Source organism: Macaca thibetana, chromosome 7, assembly GCF_024542745.1.
Source record: "Macaca thibetana thibetana isolate TM-01 chromosome 7, ASM2454274v1, whole genome shotgun sequence".
Lineage (NCBI taxonomy): Eukaryota > Metazoa > Chordata > Mammalia > Primates > Cercopithecidae > Macaca > Macaca thibetana.
The window spans coordinates 88,687,893-88,710,910 of NC_065584.1; the positions used below are offsets into that span (position 1 = coordinate 88,687,893).

At 38.7% G+C, this 23,018-nt stretch overlaps 1 protein-coding gene and 1 non-coding gene across 5 annotated transcripts in view; one reads left to right on the top strand and one right to left on the bottom strand.

The window, feature by feature from the left end:
- The window catches only part of TARS3 (threonyl-tRNA synthetase 3), a 78,272-nt gene that overhangs the window by 29,887 nt on the left and 25,367 nt on the right, over positions 1 to 23,018 (top strand). For 2 of the 4 annotated variants that reach the window (XM_050800060.1, XM_050800061.1), the window contains exons 11-13: positions 6,557 to 6,723; positions 8,390 to 8,552; positions 21,663 to 21,800. In XM_050800060.1, coding sequence (XP_050656017.1) covers positions 6,557 to 6,723; positions 8,390 to 8,552; positions 21,663 to 21,800 — 468 coding nt within the window. Of the gene's footprint in view, positions 1 to 6,526; positions 6,724 to 8,389; positions 8,553 to 21,662; positions 21,801 to 23,018 lie in introns of all 4 variants that reach the window. The other 2 variants (XM_050800059.1, XM_050800062.1) reach the window with 1 other exon arrangement.
- On the bottom strand, positions 9,029 to 9,128 carry LOC126960474 (small nucleolar RNA U13). The gene has a single exon (XR_007728017.1). It is a non-coding gene; the product is annotated as a small nucleolar RNA U13 (small nucleolar RNA).

A 23,018-nucleotide genomic window follows, 5' to 3' on the forward strand; every position in this document is an offset into this window, starting at 1 on the left:
TTTATAGGTGTCACATATAAATGGATTCATGGGCTATTTGATCTTTTGTAATAAAACTATTTTTTTTAAGTCTACTTTGGTATTGACATAGGCAAGCCAGCTTTCTTAACATTAGTGTTTGCATGATATATCTTTTCCTATCCTTTTATTTTCTGCCTCTGTTTCTATATTTAAAGTATGTTGCTGGAGAAAAGAATACTGTTGGGTCTTAATTTTTTTCAGTCTATCTGCCTGTGTGTTTTTTCCTCTCTGCCCTCCTCCATGTGCCTCAAGGTCCTCCCTGAGGTTCCAGTTGGTTCTGTTAGTCACCAGCCAGTAGAGGGTGTGCTTGTGGGACAGACTCTCAGTCACAGCTGGGCTGTCTCAGGGGCTGTGGTCTGGTCCAATATCAGTAGCCTTTGGCTTGGTGCCGAGTCCTAGTCTAGTCAGTAGTAGCCAGAGTGCTGGGGAAACATGGTGTGCTGAGCACAGTGGAATATATGGCTGTATTCCACCAGGAAGCATCCTTTTCCTCAGAACTGGAACTGCTGCTTTTCTGTGTAAGGGATGTAGGAGGCCAGGATAGGCTGGATGTGCACACCGTTCCCACTGAGGGAAATTCCACGATTTCTGAGTTTTTGACTTAGGTAAAATGACTTCCACTTAGGTTTAAGTAAAGGGAAGTGAACTTTTGTTTGTATATTGGTTACTGACTGTGTGGACAACTGATAGTGAATGAATAGATCTTTTTGTGACTCTCCTTGAATTTTTTTTTCTTGCATTCTGGAAAATATCTGTCAGCTGATTCTTTCTGTACCTGTCTTACCTTTTTTTAAAATTAAAATCTTTTTTAAAAAATTCTCATGCAGTAAAATTCAGGCCTTTTTGATAACATGCAGAACTGTGTTATCACCTCAACAATCAAGATACAGAACAGTTCTATCACCCCTCAAAACTCCCTCATGCCACCCTTTTAAAATCAAACCCTCCCCCACCCTGATCTCAGGGAACTGCTGATTTTTTTTTCTCCACCCCTAAAATATTGTCATATAAATGGAATCATAATTTTATAAAGCTTTAAACACTGCTTTCACCCAGCACAACATCCTTGAGATGCATCCAAGTTGAGTGTCCCCACGGGCCTCTGCTTTTATCCCTGGACAGTATTCCATCATATGAACATACCCCTGCTTCGTATCCATCCCGCAGTTGAGGGGCATTTGAGTTGTTTTCAGTTTTTGGCAATTATGAAAACTTCCGTTATCATTCATGTACTGTTTTTTGTATGAACATAGGTTTTCATTTTACTAGAGTAAATACCTGAAAGTGTGATTTCAGGGTCATATGGTGATAGGGTTTGGCTGTGTCCCCACCCAAATCTCACCTTGAATTGTAATAATCCCCAAGTATCAGGGGTGGGGCCAGGTAGAGATAATTGAATCATGGGGGTGGTTTCCCCCATACTGTTCTCGTGGTAGTGAATAAGTCTCTTGAGATCTGATGATTTTATAAAAGGGAGTTCCCCTGCACAAAGTCTTTTGCCTGCTGCCATTTAAGATGTGCCTTTGCTTCTCCTTTGCCTTCCACCATGATTGTGAGGCCTCCCCAGCCATGCTGAACTGTGAGTCCATTAAACCTCTTTCCTTCATAAATTACCAAGTCGTGGGTATGTCTTTATTAGCAGTATGAGAATAGATATAGTAAATTTAAGTTTATAAGAAAATGCCAAACTATTTTCCAAAATGACTACTGTTTTGCATTCCCACCAGCTATATGTGAGGGTTGCTTTTGTAAAGCTCGTCTCAGTCACACCTTTTGCATTTCCTGGAATCTGCCTGACTTGTTGCATGTCTTGAAACCGTGGAGTAGGGAGGGGAGTTTTTTCTCTTGTTATTATATTAATAACCCACTTGGGGAATTTTTGCTTCCTCTTCACACAACCTTAGATTCAGTGGATTTCTTTACCAAGCTTGTCTTTGTGAACATGGCAGGCCTGAAAACATTCAGCTCTTCTGCAGGGAAAGTCCTGAAAGATGCACTTCAAGGGTTTAACTGAAGAGAGTCTAGTGAAGGAAATATTTATGGAGGTAAGGGCCTGGCTAAGGTAACTAACAAGCAATGATAGATCACCCAGGGATTACCAACAGCAAGAATCCCTTCCCCTCCATCACTAGGCCTGCAGAAGTGTGGAAATGGAGTAGTAATACCAGAACCCACAGAGAGCTTGAAGCCATGGAGGAGAGGCCACTCAACAGAAGCTGTAACTGTAGAATGCAGCCAGAGCCTGAATAAACCCACAGCAGGGAAGAACCACGGAGGGGAAAGAAATATCCAGACCTCTCTCTTCCACTGCCCTCTGAATCCTTTTGAACTTACTATTGGTCAAACCCAATCAGAAACCATACAGAAAGTATATTAGCATGTCAGGATTCTCCAGAAAAACAGAACCAACAGGAGATATAAGAAGAAATTTATTATGAGGAATTGGCTTGTGTGATTATGGAGGCCAAGAAATCCCATGATCTAGGGGTCCAAGAAAGTTGGAGATGTAATTCTTTTTTTTTTTTTTTTTTTTTTTTTTTTTGAGACGGAGTCTCGCTGTGTCACCCAGGCTGGAGTGCAGTGGTGCGATCTCGGCTCACTGCAAGCTCCGCCTCCCAGGTTCACGCCATTCTCCTGCCTCAGCCTCCGAGTAGCTGGGACTACAGGCGCCCGCCACCACGCCCGGCTAGTTTTTTGTATTTTTAGTAGAGACGGGGTTTCACCATGTTAGCCAGGATGGTCTCGATCTCCTGACCTCGTGATCCACCCGCCTCGGCCTCCCAAAGTGCTGGGATTACAGGCTTGAGCCACCGCGCCTGGCCAGTTGGAGATGTAATTCTAGCCTGAGTGCAGAGGCCTAAGAACCGGGGGAGCTGATGAATCTAAAAAAAGGAGAGAGCTCAGGTACGTACACAGAGGATTAAACAGTGCTTACCATGGTCAGGGGCTGGGAGAAGATGTGGGGAGACATAGATCAAAGGATACAAAATAGCAGATATCTAGGATCAACACTGTTTGAGATCTCATGTAGAACATGAGGACTAAAGTTAACAAAATTATATTTTATCAGGGAGTTTTGTTAGATTTTAACTGCTCTTGTCACACACACAAAAAAGGTAACCCTTTTACTATTTGTGTCCTATAATATCATGTTGTGAATCTCAAATATATGTAACAAAATTTATTGAAAATTTAAAAGGCTGGGCATAGTGGGTCAAGCTTATAATCCCAGCACTGTGGGAGGCTGATGGGGGTGGATCGCCTGAAGCCAGGAGTTCGAGACCAGCCTGGCCAACATGGTGAAATGCTGTCTCTACTAAAAATACTAAAATTAGCCAGGCGAGGTGGTGCACATTTTGATCTCAGCTACTCGGGAGGCTGAGGCAGGAGAATTGCTTGAACCCAGGAGGGAGAGATTGCAGTGAGCCAAGATTGCACCTCTGCACTCCAGCCTGAGAGACAGAGCAACACTTAGTTTCAAAAAAAAAGATAAATGCTGAGGTAATATTTCTACTTATAAGATTGGTACCCATCAGCCAGGCGCAGTGGCTCATGCCTGTAATCCCAGCACTTTGGGAAGACGAGGCAGGCGGATCACGAGGTCAGGAGATCAAGACCATCTGGCTAACACGGTGAAACCCCGTCTCTACTAAAAATACAAAAAAATTAGCTGGGCATGGTGGCGGGTGCCTGTTGTCCCAGCTAATCAGGAGGCTGAGGCAGGAGAATGGTGTGAACCCAGGAGGTGGAGCTTGCAGTGAGCTGAGATCGCGCCACTGCACTCCAGCCTGGGTGACAGAGCGAGACTCCATCTCAAAAAAAAAAAAAAAAAAGATTGGTACCCATTAAATAATTTTCATTGCTGAAGGAAACGTGAGGAAACACTTATCATATACTTATGGAGAAAGTTTAAATTGCTACTAAAGCAATCTGGTAATAAATATTAATGTGGAAAAAAATGCACACTCCTAGCAATATTCTTAGAGAGGAATCTAAAATATACAATTAAAATCACGTAGAAAACTTTACTGAAGAATAGTTTGTAGTATTCAAAACTGAAAAGTCTAATGTTTCTCAATCGTAGAAGGGTTAAATACTTTATATGTCCGCACAATAAAGCACTATGCAGTTACTACAAAAATATATCTATGCATACTAATTTGAAGGGGGGTTCAGTATACCTTACCGTTGAAAACTGGAAGTTACAGAGTAAATGTATAGTGTATCCTTTTTTTTTTTATAGATAAAAGCAAAAAACAACAAAATCCTGTGTGTGTGTGTTTTTGTGTTTGCACAGTCATGTAGAAGAGGGTTGAAATACGGTAACACCAAGCCATTAGCATTATCTCAGGGCAGTAAAGGGTGGAATGAGAGAAAAATGTTAAGGTTTTCTTTGTACACCTTATTTTTTTTTTCACATGAAGCATAACTTAAGCATATCGTATTATACTATTGTGTTTAAAATAAAAGTGTATCTTTTGTAAAATAATAAAATAATAATCACAGAAAATAAGCCTTTTGTGGAGCCAATAGGAGTCAGCTTTGGGGGACACAGTGCAGGGCAGAGAAGGAAGGAAAATGGGCCAAGATGAGGCGAGACAGGCAGTGGCAAATGGAGAATAACCAGCCCGACTCATCCCCTGTGCCTCTCAGCACATTCTTACCTTTTGCTTGGAGGACATTGAGGACATTGGTTTCCTCCCACAAACTCCCATCAGCCAATGTATCATCATCATGTGATGTCATTTCAATTTCACCTAAATCTGAATTGTGACATTGGCCACCATGAGTGCCCTTCATGTAAGAAAGCAAGGAAAAGACGTAACTAAATGTAACTGTTTCAGCCCCAGCCTCTGTAGATGGACACTAGGGCCAAACTGATACATCAGAGCCTTCTTTTTCCATCACTCATTCCATGTTTGCCTTATCCTGGCGGCACCCGAGATGGGCAGTGTTTTATTTGGTGGGTGCATTAGTTTCCTAGGGTATTATAACAAAATACCATAAACTAAGTGACTTAAAACAACGGAAATTTATTGTCTCCCAGTTTTGGAGGCCAGAAGTGTGAAATCAAGGTGTTGACGAGGCTATGTTCCCTCTAAAACCCGTGGGGGAATCCTTCCTTGCCTTCTAGCTATTGGTGGTTGCAAGTCATCTTTAGTGTTCCTTGACTTGTTGAAGCATCATTCCCATCCTCTGTCTTCACGTGATGTTCTCCCTGTGTGTCTTCACATTGTCTTCCCCTTGTGTGCATCTGTCTCTGTGTCCAGACTTCTCCTTTTTATACAGAGACCAGCCATATTGTATTAGAATCTACCCTAATGATCTCATTTTAATTTAATTACCTCTATAAAGACCCTACTTCCAAATAAGGACACATGCTGAAGTACTGGTCTCAAATTCCTGACCTCAGGTGATCGCTCACCTCATCGTCCCAAAGTGTTGGGATTACAGGCATGAGCCACCACACCCTACCTGTTAATGTTTTCTAATTTAGTAAAAACAAAGAGTAGGTAAAGCAGCTCACTGAATGGCTGAGACCCAAGCTGTCTACCATGGACTGCCAAGATGCCCTGCTGAAGAATGACAGATAACATTCCTTTCAGTTATATAAAACCATTGTTAGTAATCTTAAAATGTTATGTTTTATGTTTTTTTAGCTGTGAAAAGTTTTTAAAATGTGCTCAAAGTATATATGGCATTCTAGATTTGTGCCAGATGTCCATTAAGTGATTTACAAATGTTGAGAATCTAAGTATTCTCAGAATTCTTACTTATTCAGGTTTTTGTGTTCATCCAAATTAAAATTGTCATGCAAAGGGTCCCTATCAAATACTGTCAAAACAATTTGACCTAACTGACATTTATAAAACAACAGCAGAATATGCATTTTTGGAAAGTGTACATAAAATATTTACCCAACAAAGATGACCTCATTGTTTTGTTTTTAAAGAAAGTTTAAATAAAATTAAATCTTTGCTTGGGAAAAAACTCTCTTCTCCTGTCTCCAGTGATTCAATTAGGGAAGCTGTTAATAGGTAGGGAGGGAGAGAGGCCAGCTCACAACTTAATAGATATCAGCTGCTTAAATCGTTCTACACTAAAATTCTTATTTTTGTTTAAAACTAAATAAAATTATAACATGCAACATGGCATTCAGGCTTATTAAATTATGAATTTTTTCTGCTTCTTAAAAGGAAAAAACCTGTTTATCTAGAAGGACTTTGGAATTTATAGTTCCAGTGAGTTTCTATATATACTGTATTTCAATTACTACTTTTCAAAGAACTAAAACATTATATACCATATACTGTTATATGCTATAAAATAAATATACTCAATAGAAATTATACTGAGCATATGTAAATCTTTCTTTCAAGATCCAGAAACCACCACACCTAAAACTGAGGGTACATTAATCATGAATTAATATAGAACATGAGCCCAATTTGAAAATATTTGCTCATAGTGTTACTTTGCATGGAATTGTGATCTATCCTAGCAGATTTTAATGTTGAATGCATGTATCTTGAAGGAGGAATATCACAAACGTGACTTCACGGAGGTGCTGTCTCCCAACATGTACAACAGTAAACTCTGGGAAGCCTCGGGCCACTGGCAGCATTACAGCGAGAATATGTTTACCTTTGAGATTGAAAAGGACACTTTTGCCCTCAAACCCATGAATTGTCCAGGTCACTGGTGAGTATTAAAAGTAAAGCAGACCTTTTCATGAGAGCACATAGCACACTTCGTCACAGTTAGCTTTTAATATTATTATTTTGCTTTGTGGAATGAAAGAATCCCTTTAATCTGAAGAGTGGTGATAACTAATTTTTACTAAGTTGTTTCATTCTAGAGAATGGATTTACTTTTGAAAATATATTTGATCTTTGGCAGGTATGGAATGTTAGCTGGTAACCATTGCATTTTTTGTGCCAATTAAAGGGTAATGTTATGTGTCAATTTTATAAGTTTTGTAATATTTGTCTTATAGTAATGCACTTCAAATGTTCATATTTGCAGAATATTTAGTTCTTTCATGCTGTTTGGGTGGATTATAACAAGATCAATGAGGTCATAATCAATGGGTTTTTGGATTTCACTGATTCCAAGATACCATTTTTTTCCGCATTTCAACATTTCTGAAGTTGAAATGCATCTTATAGTTGGTGGCATCTTAGCCTTGTGTGATAATTTAATTAATAGGTTATTTTCTTTCTTTGTAGCACATAAAATAAAGATATATTTTACAATCAATGCTGTCTTTGATTCTATGAAAGACTAATTATCATAAAGTTGGTATGCAAATTCAACCTTGTAAGGCAAACATATTTTACAACTGAAATTGAATAGGCATAATTGTCCACAAAAAGAATCCCAACAATCATAGTTTTTGTATTATCAACATATATAGTTTCAAGTAAATTTACATAGAAGATAATTATTAAAACCGATAACTGAACACTGAAGAAAGCTCTTTGCCCTTTTAAGTGAAGACAAGTAGAAATTTAACTTTATGATGATGTCATGTAAAAAATACATATAACTTTAATTTTAGGAATACTGGCATGTAAATATTCTGTACGTTCTCTTTCTAAGCAGAAGGTAGAAGCTACGCTAGTGTTTTGCATTGTAAAACACTTGCGTTAACAACTTCTTAACTCATTTTCTCAAAGGCATCCTTTAAAATTATAGCCTCACACTTTAGCTATAATGAAAGTAGAGAATTTAAGTTTGTCTTTTTACACCTCAGAATAAGGAAGCAAGACCACGATGGCTTAGAGGCAGTGGGATATGGAAGCCAGGAGTGCTTTCTGCAGGAGAGAAGTCTTTCATTCAACAGAGAACATAGCTGAGTGGTTTTTGTGCTTAGAGCTAGAAGTGCAGAGGTGATTAAGACACAAACCATTCCCTCATGGAGCTCATAAGCAGAGTGGGCAGGGCCATGCATGTAGACAATCTGTTATAAAAAAACCAGTGCCATAATGATGGCATGTTTGAGGTGTTCCAGGAGCCTGAGGAGAAACTGCCTAATCCTGTCTAGGGAAATGTCTAGGAGGGCTTCATTTAAGAAGTAGCCTTTGAAATGAATTAAACAGTAAATGGTGATTCACTGTATGGATGAGGGAAGGGAACAGCATTTCTGGGAAGAGATAATAGACAAGCTTCTTTCTTAGAGTGCTGCAGTGATGTAAATGCAAGGTTCACTAATTTCTGGAAGAAATGTTTTCTTTAACTTGGTGATCTAAGAACTGGAATAAGGAGTTTATGAATTTTGAGGCTTAATTCTAATTTCTTTATAGTTAGATAATTATTTAATCTTTCTGTGCTGTGTAAAAGCTGTGTGTTTCTGCATCTTTTCTAGTCTAATGTTTGCCCATCGTCCACGATCTTGGAGGGAAATGCCTATGAGATTTGCTGATTTTGGAGTTCTGCATAGAAATGAACTGTCGGGGACTCTCAGCGGCTTGACCAGAGTCAGGCGCTTCCAGCAGGATGATGCTCACATCTTTTGCACAGTGGAGCAGGTAAACACTAACACAGAGTGAAGCATGGTGGTCACAAATTCAGTGTGATGCCCTGAACACATCTTGTATTCTTTCAGAGTTACTGAAACATAGATGTTTGGTCTAGTCTCTGAGATCTCATTCAGCTCTAACCTGCTGTGATTCTCTAAATTAGGTCAACAGGTTAATCATCTCTTGACATGAAATGTGTTACTTTTTCTTTGGCTTCCTTCAGTGATTTTATTAACCTGAATTCCATTAAGTGGAGTATTTTAAGGGATTTGGTGGAATTCTGGATGTTTTATTTTTCAATATTGCCTAGAACTTAAAATTTACTTTTTCAAGTTTTTGTGTTAATTCAAGTTAAAATTACCATGCAAAGGGTCACTATCAAACAATTTGACCTAATTGATGTTTATATAACAGCAGGAGAATATACATTCTTTGGTTTTCATGTTGGATGGTTAATGTGCCAGTGTTGTATCCAATGTGCTTCATGTTGGATGGGTAATATGCTAATGTTGTACCAAGGTGTGAGGGAGGCACATCTTACAAGTGTGTACACCCAATCATCACGCTTAGGAACTACAAAAGGATCAGAGTGTTTGTTTTTTGAAATTGTACATAGAATATTTACTAAGATAGACCATATTCTGGACCATAAAACAAGTCTCAATAAGTTGAAAGGGATTCAATTAAAACAAAATGTTTAATTAACCCAAATGTTTAACCCTAATCCTGACTGATCACAATAGAATTAAAAATAGATAACACAAAATCCCAAAGGAAAATTAGATAATTTTATGTAACAAATGAAATAAAACACATCAAAATTTGTGGGATGCCATTTAAGTGGTATTTAGAGGGATGTTTACAGCAGTGAATACCTGCATTAGAAAAGAAAAATCAATGACTTAGCTTTTACTTAAGATAGAAAAAGAAGAACAAATTACACCCAATGTAATGGAAGCAAAAGAAAGAAAATAAGAAGGAGCAGAGCAGAAATCACTGAAATAGAAAAAGAAAATGAAGAATATAAATAAAACAAAAGCTGGTTCTCTGAGAAGTCAGACTGATGAGGGGAAAAAGAGAAGGCACAAATAAAAATGTCAGGAATAAGACAGATGTCATCACTACAGATTCTGTAGCTATTAAAAAGATAAGGCAGTTTTATGAATAACTTTATGCTAATACATTTGACAGCTTAGATGAAATGGATAAATCCTTGAAGGACACAAACTATTCAGCTTTACTCAAGAAGAAGTAGATCATCTGAATAGCCCTGTGTGTACTACAGAAATTTGATTAATAGTTAAAAACCTTCCTACACAGAAAATTCCAGGCCAAGATGGTTTTACTGGTGAATTCTACCAAACATTAAAGAAGGAATAATACCAATCTGGAGATATTCTTCCAGAAAATTGAAGAGGAGGAGATCTTCACCACCTCATGAAGCTAATGAATCTAATCTTGCACTGATAGAAAAATAAGACAAATTTTAAAAAAACTACTGAATATCTCAAAGAACTTAAACAACATTTTAGTCGTCAAATCTAGTAATTTTTTGAGAAGGACCTGTTAATCAAATGGACTGAATCCCAGGAATGAAAAGTTAGTTTAACATTAGAAAATGAATCATTGTAATTCCCCACATTCACAAACTAAAACAAAGAAAACAAAAAGACAAAAAACATATGATCTTCTCAGTAGATGCAGGAAAAAGTATTTGGCCAAATTGTACATCCATATCTGATAAAACTCTCAAAACTAGAAATGGAAGGGATCTTTCTTAACCTGATAAAAGGCCTCTATGAAAAACCTACAGTTCTCATACTTAGTAGTGAAAGTCTGAATGCTTTACTCTTAAAATCAGGAATTAGGTAAGGATTCTCTCATTACTTCTCTGATCATTGTACTGCAGGTACTTTCTGATGCAGTAAGTTAAGAAAGAGAAATAAAAAACACCTAGATTGGAAAGAATTAAAACTCTTGTAAATGATATAATCTATGTAGAGATTAGATGGAATCTACAAAAAGCTATTAGAAGTAAGGTGAATTTAGAAAAATTGTATGGAATATCAATATATAAAAATCAATTGTATATGCATTTCACAACAATAAACCCTTAGAAATTACAAATAAGAAACAATTTATAATAGCATCACAAAACATGATAATACTTTGGGATAAAACTGACAAATATGTTGCTGTGGACTGAGTTGTGACTCCCACAATTTATATGCTGAAGTCCTAACCCCCAATGTGATGGTGTTTGGAAATGGGGCTTTTGGGAATTAATTAGGTATAGATGAGATCATGAGGATGAAGCCCTCATGATAGGATTAGTGCCCTTTTAAGGAGATACCAGAGGCTTCCTTTTTGTCTCTGCCATGTGAGGACACAGTGAGAAGTCAGCCATCAGCAAACTGGGAAGAAAGCCCTCACCAAGGAATTGAATCAGCTGGCACATTGATCTTGGATCTCCCAGCCTGCAGAACTGTAAAGAATGAATTCTTCTTATTTAAGCCACACAGCCTATGGTTTTTCATTCTGGCAGCCCAAGCTGGTAATACATAGGTACACAACCTATACAGTGAAAACTTTAAGACATTGCTGAGATAAATTTAAAGAAGGCCTAAATACTGGCCTCATAAAATGAATTAGGGAGGATTCCCTCTTTTTCTATTGATTGGAGTAGTTTCAGAAGGAATGATACCAGCTCCTCCTTTTACCTCTGGTAGAATTCAGCTGTGAATCCGTCTGGTCCTGGATTTTTTTGGTTGGTAGGATATTAATTATTGCTTCAATTTCAGAGCCTGTTATTGGTCTATTCAGAGATTCAATTTTTTCCTGGTTTAGTCTTGGGAGGGTGTATGTGTCCATGAATTTATCTATTTCTTCTAGATTTTGTAGTTTATTTGTGAAGAGATGTTTATAGTATTCTCTGATGGTAGTTTGTATTTCTGTGGGGTCAGTGGTGATATCCCTTCTATCATTTTTTATTGCATCTATTTGATTCTTCTCTTTTCTTCTTTATTAGTCTTGCTAGAGGTCTATCAATTTTGTTGATCTTTTCAGAAAACCAGCTCCTGTATTCATTGATTTTGTGAAGGGTTTTTTGTGTCTCTATCTCCTTCGGTTCTGCTCTGATCTTAGTTATTTCTTGCCTTCTGCTAGCTTTTGAATGTGTTTGCTCTTGCTTCTCTAGTTCTTTTAATTGTGATGTCAGGGTGTCAATTTTAGATCTTTCCCGCTTTCTCTTATGGGCATTTAGTGCTATATATTTCCCTCTACACACTGCTTTAAATGTGTCCCAGAGATTCTGGTATGTTGTATCTTTGTTCTCATTGGTTTCAAAGACTATCTTTATTTCTGCCTTCATTTTGTTATGTACCCAGTAGTCATTCAGGAGCAGGTTGTTCAGTTTCCATGTAGTTGAGCGATTTTGAGTGAGTTTCTTACTCCTGAGTTCTAGTTTGATTGCCCTGTGGTCTGAGAGACAGTTTGTTGTAATTTCTGTTCTTTTACATTTGCTGAGGAGTGCTTTACTTCCAACTATATGGTCAATTTTGGAATAAGTGCAATGTGGTGCTGAGAAGAATGTATATTCTGTTGATTTGGGGTGGAGAGTTTTGTAGATGTCTAGTAGATCCGCTTGGTGCAGAGCTGACTTCAATTCCTGGATATCCTTTTTAAGTTTCTGTCTTATTGATCTGTCTAATGTTGACAGTGGGGTATTAAAGTCTCCCATTATTATTGTGTGGAAGTCTAAGTCTCTTTGTAGGTCTCTAAAGACTTGCTTTGTGAATCTGGGTGCTCCTGTGTTGGGTGCATATATATTTAGGATAGTTAGCTCTTCTTGTTGAATTGATCGCTTTACCATTATGTAATGGCCTTCAAAGCCTGGGAGAGACACAACAAAAGAAGATAATTTTAGACCAATATCCCTGATGAACATCGATGCAAAAATTCTCAATAAAATACTGGCAAACTGAATCCAGCAGCACATCAAAAAGCTTATCCACCATGATCAAGTGGGCTTCATCCCTGGGATGCAAGGCTGGTTCAACATCTGCAAATCAATAAATGTAATCCAGCATATAAACAGAACCAAAGACAAAAACCACATGATTATCTCAATAGATGCAGAAAAAAACCTTTGACAAAATTCAACAGCCCTTCATGCTAAAACCTCTCAATAAATTCGGTATTGATAGGACATATCTCAAAATAATAAGAGCTATTTATGACAAACTCACAGCCATTATCATACTGAATGGGCAAAAACTGGAAGCATTCCCTTTGAAAACTGGCCCAAGACAGGGATGCCCTCTCTCACTACTCCTATTCAACATAGTGTTGGAAGTTCTGGCTAGGGCAATCAGGCAAGAGAAAGAAATAAAGAGTATTCAATTAAGAAAAGAGGAAGTCAAATTGTCCCTGTTTGCAGGTGGCATGATTGTATATCTAGAAAACCCCATCATCTCAGCCCAAAATCTCCTTAAGCTGATAAGGAACTTCAGCAAAGTCTCAGGATACAAAATCAGTGTGCAAAAATCACAAGCATTCTTATACACCAGCAACAGACAGAGAGCCAAATCATGAGTGAACTCCCATTCACAGTTGCTTCAAAGAGAATAAAATGCCTAGGAATCCAACTTACAAGGGATGTGAAGGGCCTTTTCAAGGAGGACTACAAACCACTGCCAAACAAAATAAAAGAGGACACAAACAAATGGAAGAGCATTCCATGCTCATGGGTAGGAAGAATCAATATCGTGAAAATGGCCATACTGCCCAAGGTAATTTATAGATTCGATGCCATCCCCATCAAGATACCAATGACTTTCTTCACAGAATTGGAAAAAACTACTTTAAAGTTCTTATGGAACCAAAAAAGAGCCCACATTGCCAAGTAATCATAAGCCAAAAGAACAAAGCTGGAGGCATCACACTACCTGACTTCAAACTATAATACAAGGCTACAGTAACCAAAACAGCATGGTACTGGTACCAAAATAGAGATCTAGACCAATGGAACAGAACAGAGCCCTCAGAAATAATACCACACATCTACAACCTTCTGATCTTTGACAAACCTGACAAAAACAAGAAATGGGGAAAGGATTCCCTATTTAATAAATGGTGCTGGGAAAACTGGCTAGCCGTATGTAGTAAGCTGAAACTGGATCCCTTCCTTACACCTTATACAAAAATTAATTCAAGATGGATTAAAGACTTAAATGATAGACCTAAAACCATAAAAACCCTAGAAGAAAACCTAGGCAATACCATTCAGGACATAGTCATGGGCAATGACTTCATGTCTAAAACACCAAAAGCAATGGCAACAAAAGCCAAAATTGACAAATAGGTTCTAATTAAACTGAAAAGCTTCTGCACAGCAAAAGAAACTACCATCAGAGTGAACAGGCAACCTACAGAATGGGAAAAAATTTTTGCAGTCTTCTCATCTGACAAAGGGCTAATATTCAGAATCTACAAAGAACTCAAACAAATTTACAAGAAAAAAACAACCCCCTCAAAAAGTGGGTGAAGGATATGAACAGACACTTCTTGAAAGAAGACATTTATGCAGCCAACAGACACATGAAAAAATGCTCATCATCACTGGCCATCAGAAATGAAAATCAAAAACACAATGAGATACCATCTCACACCAGTTAGAATGGCGAACATTAAAAAGTCAGGAAACAACAGGTGCTAGAGAGGATATGGAGAAATAGGAACACTTTTACACTGTGGGTGGGACTGTAAACTAGTTCAACCATTGTGGAAGACAGGGTGGTGATTCCTCAAGGATCTAGAACTAGAAATACCATTTGACCCAGCCATCCCATTACTGGGTGTATACCAAAGGATTATAAATCATGCTGCTATAAAGACACATACACACGTTTGTTTATTGCGGCACTATTCACGATAGCAAAGACTTGAAACCAACCCAAATGTCCATCAGTGACAGACTGGATTAAGAAAATGTGGGACATATATACCATGGAATACTACGCAGCCATAAAAAAGGATGAGTTCATGTCTTTTGCAGGGACATGGATGCAGCTGGAAACCATCATTCTCAGCAAACTGTTGCAAGGACAAATAACCAAACACCGTATGTTCTCACTCATAGGTGGGAATTGAACAATGAGAACACTTGGACACAGGAAAGGGAACATCACACACCGGGGCCTGTTGTGGGGTGGGAGGACGTGGGAGGGACAGCTTTAGGAAATATACCTAATGTAAATAACAAGTTAATGGGTGCAGCACACCAACATGGCACATGTATACATATGTAACAAACCTGCACGTTGTGCACATGTACCCTAGAAATTAAAGTATAATAAAAAAAAAATGAAGGCCTAAATAAATGAAATATACCTTGTTCATGGGTTGGAAGACTAAATATTATTAAAATATCAATTATCCCCAAATTAATCTATAAAGTCAGTACAATCTCAGTCAAAACCCAAGCAGACTTTTTTTTCTCTGTAAGAGTTGACATGCTGATTCTAAAATTCATATAGAAATCACAAGAACCTAGAATAGCCAAAAGAACTTTGAAAAATAAAAACAAATTTGGAAGGCTCACTATGCTTGATTTCAAGAATTATTAGAAACTACAGTAATCATGCTGGTCTAGATAGACAAATCAGCAAAACAGAGTCTAGAAATAGACACAAATATATGGACAACTGATTTTTAATTAAGATTCAAAGGCAATAAGATGGAGGCAAGATAATATTTCAACAAATGATGCTGGAATGATTGTGTATCCATATGCAAAACATGAGGTATGAGGATTCATACCTCATACCATATGAAAAAATTAAGATGAATCACAGGCCTAAATGTAAAACCTAAAAATACAAAACAAAACTTCTAGAATAAAAATTGGGGAAAATCTTTGCGATTAGGTGATAGGTGATGATTTCTCAGATATGACACCAAAGGGCAATCCATAAAAGAAAAAAGTTGATAAATTGGATTCCCCAAAATTTAAAACTTCTGCTCTTCAAAAGATACTGATCAGACACAGGAAAGACAGGTCACAGACTGGGAGAAAATATTTGTGAGGCATATATCAAATAAAGGACTTAAATCCAGAATACTTAATGAATATTCAAACCTCAATAAGAAAACAGACAACCCAGTTAAACAATGAGCAACAAAGACCTGCTTTGGGGCAGATGAAGTAGGTGCTTTCCCTATCCTTCCCTCTAAGTACAAGTAAAAACCTTGGATAGTATATATAAAACAAACACGAGACTCTGAAATGTGGTGAGAACAAAGGCACACTGGCTATGGACATCAGGACCTAAGAAACAACATGATAGTGAGTTTCTTAGGTGTTTTTTTGTTTTGTTTTGTTTTGTTTTTTGCCACATATATTCCAGACTTGGCAACCAACAAATGCCAACAGGCATAGATAAAATAGGCCAACAGAAGTCTGCTTGCTGTAGCCAAAGGACTGGGAAAGGGGCAACCTAGAAAGACAGAAAAGTTTTAGACAATATCTAAAACTTTTTTTTAGCCAGACACCACAGAAAAAAACTGTGGCCCTTTATATGCCAGCAAAGGCTGATTGAGGAGCTTATATTTTAACTCTCACCAGGCTCTAAATAAGTACCCCAACACCTGTTGGAATGGGTAAGAGGAGGCTTATTAGGAAGCTGGGACTTTTACTCCTTTGTTAACAGGATATCCCATTCCCCTCCCCCAACCCAGCAGTGTCAGTGAAGACTATGTGGGGGAGCTTGGACTTTCACCGTCCCCTGGAAGTAATGAGGTGCCTCTTCCACTCCTGCTTGAGTAGTATCAGAAGACATCTAGTGGAAAGATAAGACTTTTTCACTGCCCATTGGTCATGAGGCCATGCATTCTATGTGCAGTAATGGCCATGGAGGGGGAGCTAGAACACCCATGCAACCCAGAAGTAATGAGGAACTCCTCTCCCCTTACTTCCTTTCCAAAAGCTTGGACTACTTTTCCCACCTGACAGTAACTGGCCAGTACTGTCTTCCCCCTGCTGGAAGAGCATCAGTGGAAGTCAGCTAAAACAACATTTAAGATCCAGAGGCTTATTATAAAACCCAAAATGTCCAGGTTTAAGAAATTGAAAATCACTCATCATGCTAAGAACAAGAAAAATCTCAACTTGAATTTAAAAAGGCAATCTATGAACAGTAACACTGAGATAACAAAGATGTTACAATTGTCTGACAGATATTTTAAAGCAACCACCATAAAAATGCAATTACTAACTAATGAGCAATTACTAACACACTTGAAACAAACAAAAATTACAAAGTCAGCAAATAAACAGAAAATCTCAGGAAAGAAATAGAAGATATAAAGAAGAACCAAATGGTAATTTTGAACTGAGAAATATAATATTCAGTGAATAGATTCATAAGCAGAATGGTAAAGACAGACTTGAAGACAAGAACAGAAATTACCCAATCTGAAAAACAGAGAGAAAACAGACTGAAAGAGAAAAGGACAGAGCCTGAGAACAGTGGGATATAACAAGATATCTGACATTCATATCATCATAATGTTGAAAGGAGAGGAGACTGAAGGTGGGAGTGAAAAAGTACTCAAAGAAATAATAGCTGACAACTTGCCAAATTTGGCAAAAGCATCTACAGATTCAAGAAACTATTCAGAATAGATTCAAAGAAACCTACACCAAGATACATCATAGTAAACTGAAAACTAAAGACAAAGAAAAAGCTTGCAAGCAATGAGAGAGAAATGATGCATTACCTTTAAAGAGAAAAACAATTTGATAGCAATTTCTCATTAAAAAACAAAAACAAAAAAAATCCTGGAGGCCAGGAGGAAGTGGCACAATACTTTTCAAGTGCTGAAAAAAGAAAAAGGAATTTTCAACCCAGAAATCTATGTCTATAGAAAATACCCTTCGGGAATTGAGGGGAAATCAAGACATTGGACCCACCAAAAGAATGGCTATAGGAAGTTTTCTAAACAGAAAGGAAATGATGAAAAGAGGAGTCAGGGAACTTTAGGAAGAAAAAGATTGTGAAAATAAAAATGAGTAAATACAATATATTTTCCTTCTTTTGCGTTTTCTAAATTATGTTTGATCGTTGAAGTAAAAATCACATGCTCTTTCTGACGTTCTAAATATATGTAGAAGAAATGTTTAAGAAAATTATACTATAAATGGAGGAGGGCAAAGGGAATAAAAGTTTCTGTACTTCACCTGAGCTGGTAAAGTGACAATATCTAGACTGATAAGTTATATAATACCTAGAAAACCCACTGAAAAACAAAACTATAGACAGAGATACACTAAGAGAACCTATAGATAAATTGGAATTGAATTCCAAAAAATTATTAAAAGTAATCCATAGGAAGACAGGAAAAAGAAAACAGAAATGAATAACAAGAGAGAACAAGAAGGAAACAAAAAGGCAGTGTAAAGCCTTAACATATTACATTAAGTGTAAATGATCTAAATAAACCAATTAAAAGAGATTGACATAGTGGATTAAAAAATATGACCCAGGCTGGGCGAGGTGGCTCATGCCTGTAATCCCAGCACTTTGGGAGGCCAAGGCAGGCAGATCACGAGGTCAGGAGTTCAAGACCAGCCTAACCAACATGGTGAAACCCCATCTCTACTAAAAATACATAAATTAGCTGGGTGTGGTGGTGCACACCTGTAATCCCAGCTATTGAGGATGCTAAGGCAAGAGAATCACTTGAACTTGGGAGGCAGAGGTTGCAGTGAGCCGAGAGCATGCCATTGAACTCTAGCCTGGGCGACAGTGATATTCCATCTCAAAAAAAAAAAAAAAAAAGACCCAACAATATGCTTCCTACAAGAAATACACTCCAACTAATAACACTAAAGTCAGATTGAAAGTAAAAGGATGGTAAAATATTATACAAATAATCAAAAGCAATCTAGGATGGCTATATTAATATCAGATAAAATAGTCTTCAAGACAGAGATTATATAATGATAAAAGGGTCAATCCACCGCAGAGACATAGCAATCCTAAATGTGTGGGCATCACACAACAGAGCTGCAAAATATATAAAGCAAAAACTGATAAATTGAAAGGAGAAATAGACAAATTCACAGTTATATTTGGAAACTTCAACACCCCTCTCTCAAAAAAGAACAGAACAACTAGGCAGAAAATCAGCAATGATACAGAAGAGCTCCGCTATACAATCAACCTAACTGACTTGTGTAGAGCACCCAACAACAGCAGAACACATATTCTGTTCAAGTGCCCACAAAACATTTAAACTATGGTGGATCATATCCTGGGCCATCAAACAAACCTCAACAAGTTTAAAAGAATTGAAATTATACAAAGTGTTTTTTCCAAAGCCATGGAATTAAAGTAGAAATCAATAGCAGGATGGTAACAGGAAATCTTTTTTCTTTTTTTTTTTTTTTTTTTTTTGAGATGGAGTTTTGCTGTTGTCACCCAAGCTGGAGTACAATGGTGCAATCTTGCTTACTGCAATCTCCACCTCCCAGCTTCTGCCTCAGCCCCCTGAGAAGCTGGAATTACAGGTGTGCTCCACCATGCCTGGCTAATTTGTGTGTGTGTGTGTGTGTATTTTTAGTAGAGGCGCAGTTTCACCATGTTGGCCAGGCTAGTCTCAAACTCCTGACCTCGGGTGATCCACCCGCCTTGGCCTCCCAAAGTTCTGGGATTACAGGAATGAGCCAACATACCCGGCTGATAACAGGAAATCTATAAGCCCTATTGATCACTGTATCTAAACATATTATTACTTCCTGGTAATTTCATTCTTTCCTGAATTCCCTTCATCCTGCAGAGTGCTTAGCATGTGGGAAGTTATTGTTTATGTTATGTTTGTATTAGTCAGTGTTCACCAAAGAAACAGAGACAGTAGAATATATAGATATATGAGGAGATTTATTACGGGAATTGGCTCACTTGATTTTGGAGGCTGAGAAGTCCCATGATATGCCAATTAAAAACTGGAGAAAGGCCAGGCATGGTAGCTCACGCCTGTAATCCCAGCACTTTGGGAGGCCGAAGCGGGCAGATCACCTGAGGTTGGGAGTTCAAGACCAGACTGACCAACATGGAGAAACCCTGTCTCTACTAAAAATACAAAATTAGCCGGGCATGGTGGCGCATGCCTGTAATCCCAGCTACTCGGGAGGCTGAGACAGGAGAATCGCTTGAACCCAGGAGGCAGAGGTTGCAGTGAGCCGAGATCGCGCCATTGCACTCCAGCCTAGGCAACAAGAGCGAAACTGCATCTCAAAAAAAAAAAAAAAAAAAGGCTGGAGAACTAGGAAAGCTGATGGTATAACTCCCAGTTTGAGGCCAAAAGCCTCAGTGGTATGAGCAGAGGAGGGAGCTGGTGTAAGTTCCAGAGTCGGTGGGCCTGAGAACCAGGAGCTCCAGTGTCTGAAAAGAGGAGAAAATAAATGTCCCAACTCAAAAAGAGACAGAATTTGCCCTTCCTCTACCTTTGAGTTCTATTCTTGCCCTCAACAGATTGGATGAGGCCCACCCACACTGTGAGGGTGGAAGTTGTTTACCTATTCCACTGATTCAGATGCTCATCTCTTCAAGAAACACCCTCACAGGCATTCCCAGAAATAAATGTAAAGGTGGCCAGCTGTCTGTCATCTCCTAGCTCAGTCGAGTTGACACTTAAAAACAGCCATCACAAGCCATTATCCTCAGCAAACTAACACAGGAACAGAAAACTAAACGCCCTATGTTCTCACTTATAAGTGGAAACTGAACAATGAGAACAGATGGACACAGGGAGGGGAACAACACACACTGGGGCCTGTCGGAGGGAAGCTGGGGGAGGAAGAGCATCAGGATAAATAGCTAATGCATTCTGGGCTTAAATACCTAGGTGATGGGTTGATAGGTGGAGCAAACCACCATGGCACACATATACTTATGTAATAAACTACACATCCTGCATATGTACCCAGGAACTTAAAAAAAAAAAACAAAAAACAAAAAGACTAGGTATAGTGGCTCACGCCTATAATCCCAGCACTTTGGGAGGCTGAGGCAGGTGAGTCACTTGAGGCCAGGAGTTCAAGACCAGCCTGGCCAACATGGCGAAACCCCTTCTCTACTAAAAAAAAAAAAAAAAAAAAATACAAAAATTAACCAAGTATGGTGGTGAGCACCTGTAGTTCCAGCTACTCGGGAGACTGAGGCATAAGAATCACTTGAACCCAAGAGGCAGGTTGCAGTGAGCTGGGATCACACCACTCCATTCCAGCCTGGGTGACAGAGCAAGACTGTCTCAAAAAACAAAACAAAACAAGGAACTAGCCATCGCAGTTAATGAAAGAAAGACTTGATATCTCAAATCCATAAAATTCCCTGCATTTCAGGTGCTTCTCTCTGGTTTAAGCCACCATCATCTTGCTCCTAATTGACTCCACCAGCTTCCTGACGGGGCTGTCTTCTAATCTTGCCAATTCATTCCACATACTGTGAAAGAAAGAACAAATTGGGTCATGTTAGTCCACTGCTTAAACAAAACAAAACAAAAACCCTTCATTGCCTCCCCATTGTTCTCAGGCTAAAAAATCCATACATTCACCTGGCTTTGAAAGCACTTAATTTTCTCTGGCCCCTGCCTGCCTCTAGCCTGCTCACCTACCACGCTGCCCCTCTGCCCTTCATCCCATCATATGCAGCCCCTGACTTAGTCTGCTCCTGTGTCCACTGAGCCTTCAACTCAAGGTGTCCTCTGCTCACAGAGCTCCTGAGCTACCATTCCATGCAGAGCGTTTGCTTGTCCCCTGCTGCAGCTCAGTGTCACTTCCTCTGGGCAGCCCCTCCTTGCCGTTCTCCTGTGCGTGGCGCTGCCTTTTCACAGTACAGTTCCCTCACCTACTCCTCCGTTCCCTGCTCTGGCCTGGAGAATCTGCCAGCCCGATGAAGATTCAACTCAGGATTGGATGAACAACCAAAACAGGGTCACCAACTGTACTCCATTAAAAACATACTTTATTTCTGTCTGGCATGAAGAAATTTATTTTTTAAAACATAAATGAATTTAATTTGATGTTCTTTTTGAATGTTTCATTTGCTTTGATTTCAGATTGAAGAAGAAATAAAGGGGTGTTTGCAGTTTTTGCAATCTGTTTACTCAACATTTGGCTTCTCCTTTCAATTAAACCTGTCAACAAGGCCGGAAAACTTCCTAGGAGAGATTGAGATGTGGAATGAGGCTGAGAAGGTAAAAGACACACCTCGTACTTCCTCTTCATTTTAGTCATATGGAAAACACCTGAGAGGCTGCGATTCTTTGCAGGAGGATGCAATAATTTGTAATAGAAATTTTGAAACTGGAAATTGTGGGATAAATGTATAGGTTGTAGAATGTGGTTATCCCGTTTTCTTTGTGATGGTGATAATAATAATACCTTACATTTGCTTCACACTTAAAGTTCATGTCTGGCTTTTACTTACAGTCTTTCAGTGCTGGTCACTAAGAATTGGCTCAGGTTTTTAAAGAAATCTTCTGATTGCTATAACTCTTGGTTTGTGAGGTTTATTTTAAACCATTGCCTGTTGAGTCATCTTAGTTCAACTGTAGAGTCCCAGGGCTGCATGGTCTAGATGTAGATGTGCATACTTGATGCTGGAGTCCCCTTCATAGTCACGTCCTGTCATGCCCTGCCCTGTGTCTGTCTGAAGACACCCATGCTCAAAGACGTTACATCTAAGCTTTGCAAAACCAAGATAAGGAACTCATCACATTGCTTTTTTTTCCTTAATAAACAAAGGATATAGTGTGTTTCCTGTGTTCGCTTTTATTAAAAATGAGGATGGTGTCATGGCCAGATACCCTGCTCTGCCTGTTAGTTCTCCTCTCCTTGGAATATAATAGTCCCCACTTATCCATGGGGAATAAGACCCCAAGTGGATGCCTGAAACCCTGGATGGTACCAAATTGACGGCAATCAGGTTAGGACACCTATCTGTTCATGCCTTCACCCACAAATTTAATGCCTTTTTTTTTTTTCTTTTTTTTTCTTTTTTTTTTGAGACGGGGTCTTGCTCTTTTGCTCAGGCTGGAGTGCAGTGGCGCAATCTCAGCTCACTGCAAGCTCCACCTCCCAGGTTCATGCCATTCTCCTGCCTCAGCCTCCCGAGTAGCTGGGACTACAGGCGCACGCCACCACACCCCGGCTAATTTTTTGTATTTTTAATAGATACGGGGCTTCACCATGTTAGCCAGGATGGTCTCGATCTCCTGACCTCCTGATCCTCCCACCTCGGCCTCCCAAAGTGCTGGGATTTAATGCCCTTTCTTAACTAAGCACTTTTCATACACTGTGGCTGGAACTTTTGCAATGTGAGGTGCAACAGCAAAACTAGCATGAATTTTTTTTTCCTTCTTCACTAATTCACAACTTACCCAATGGATAGAAGATTTTTTTTTTTAACCATA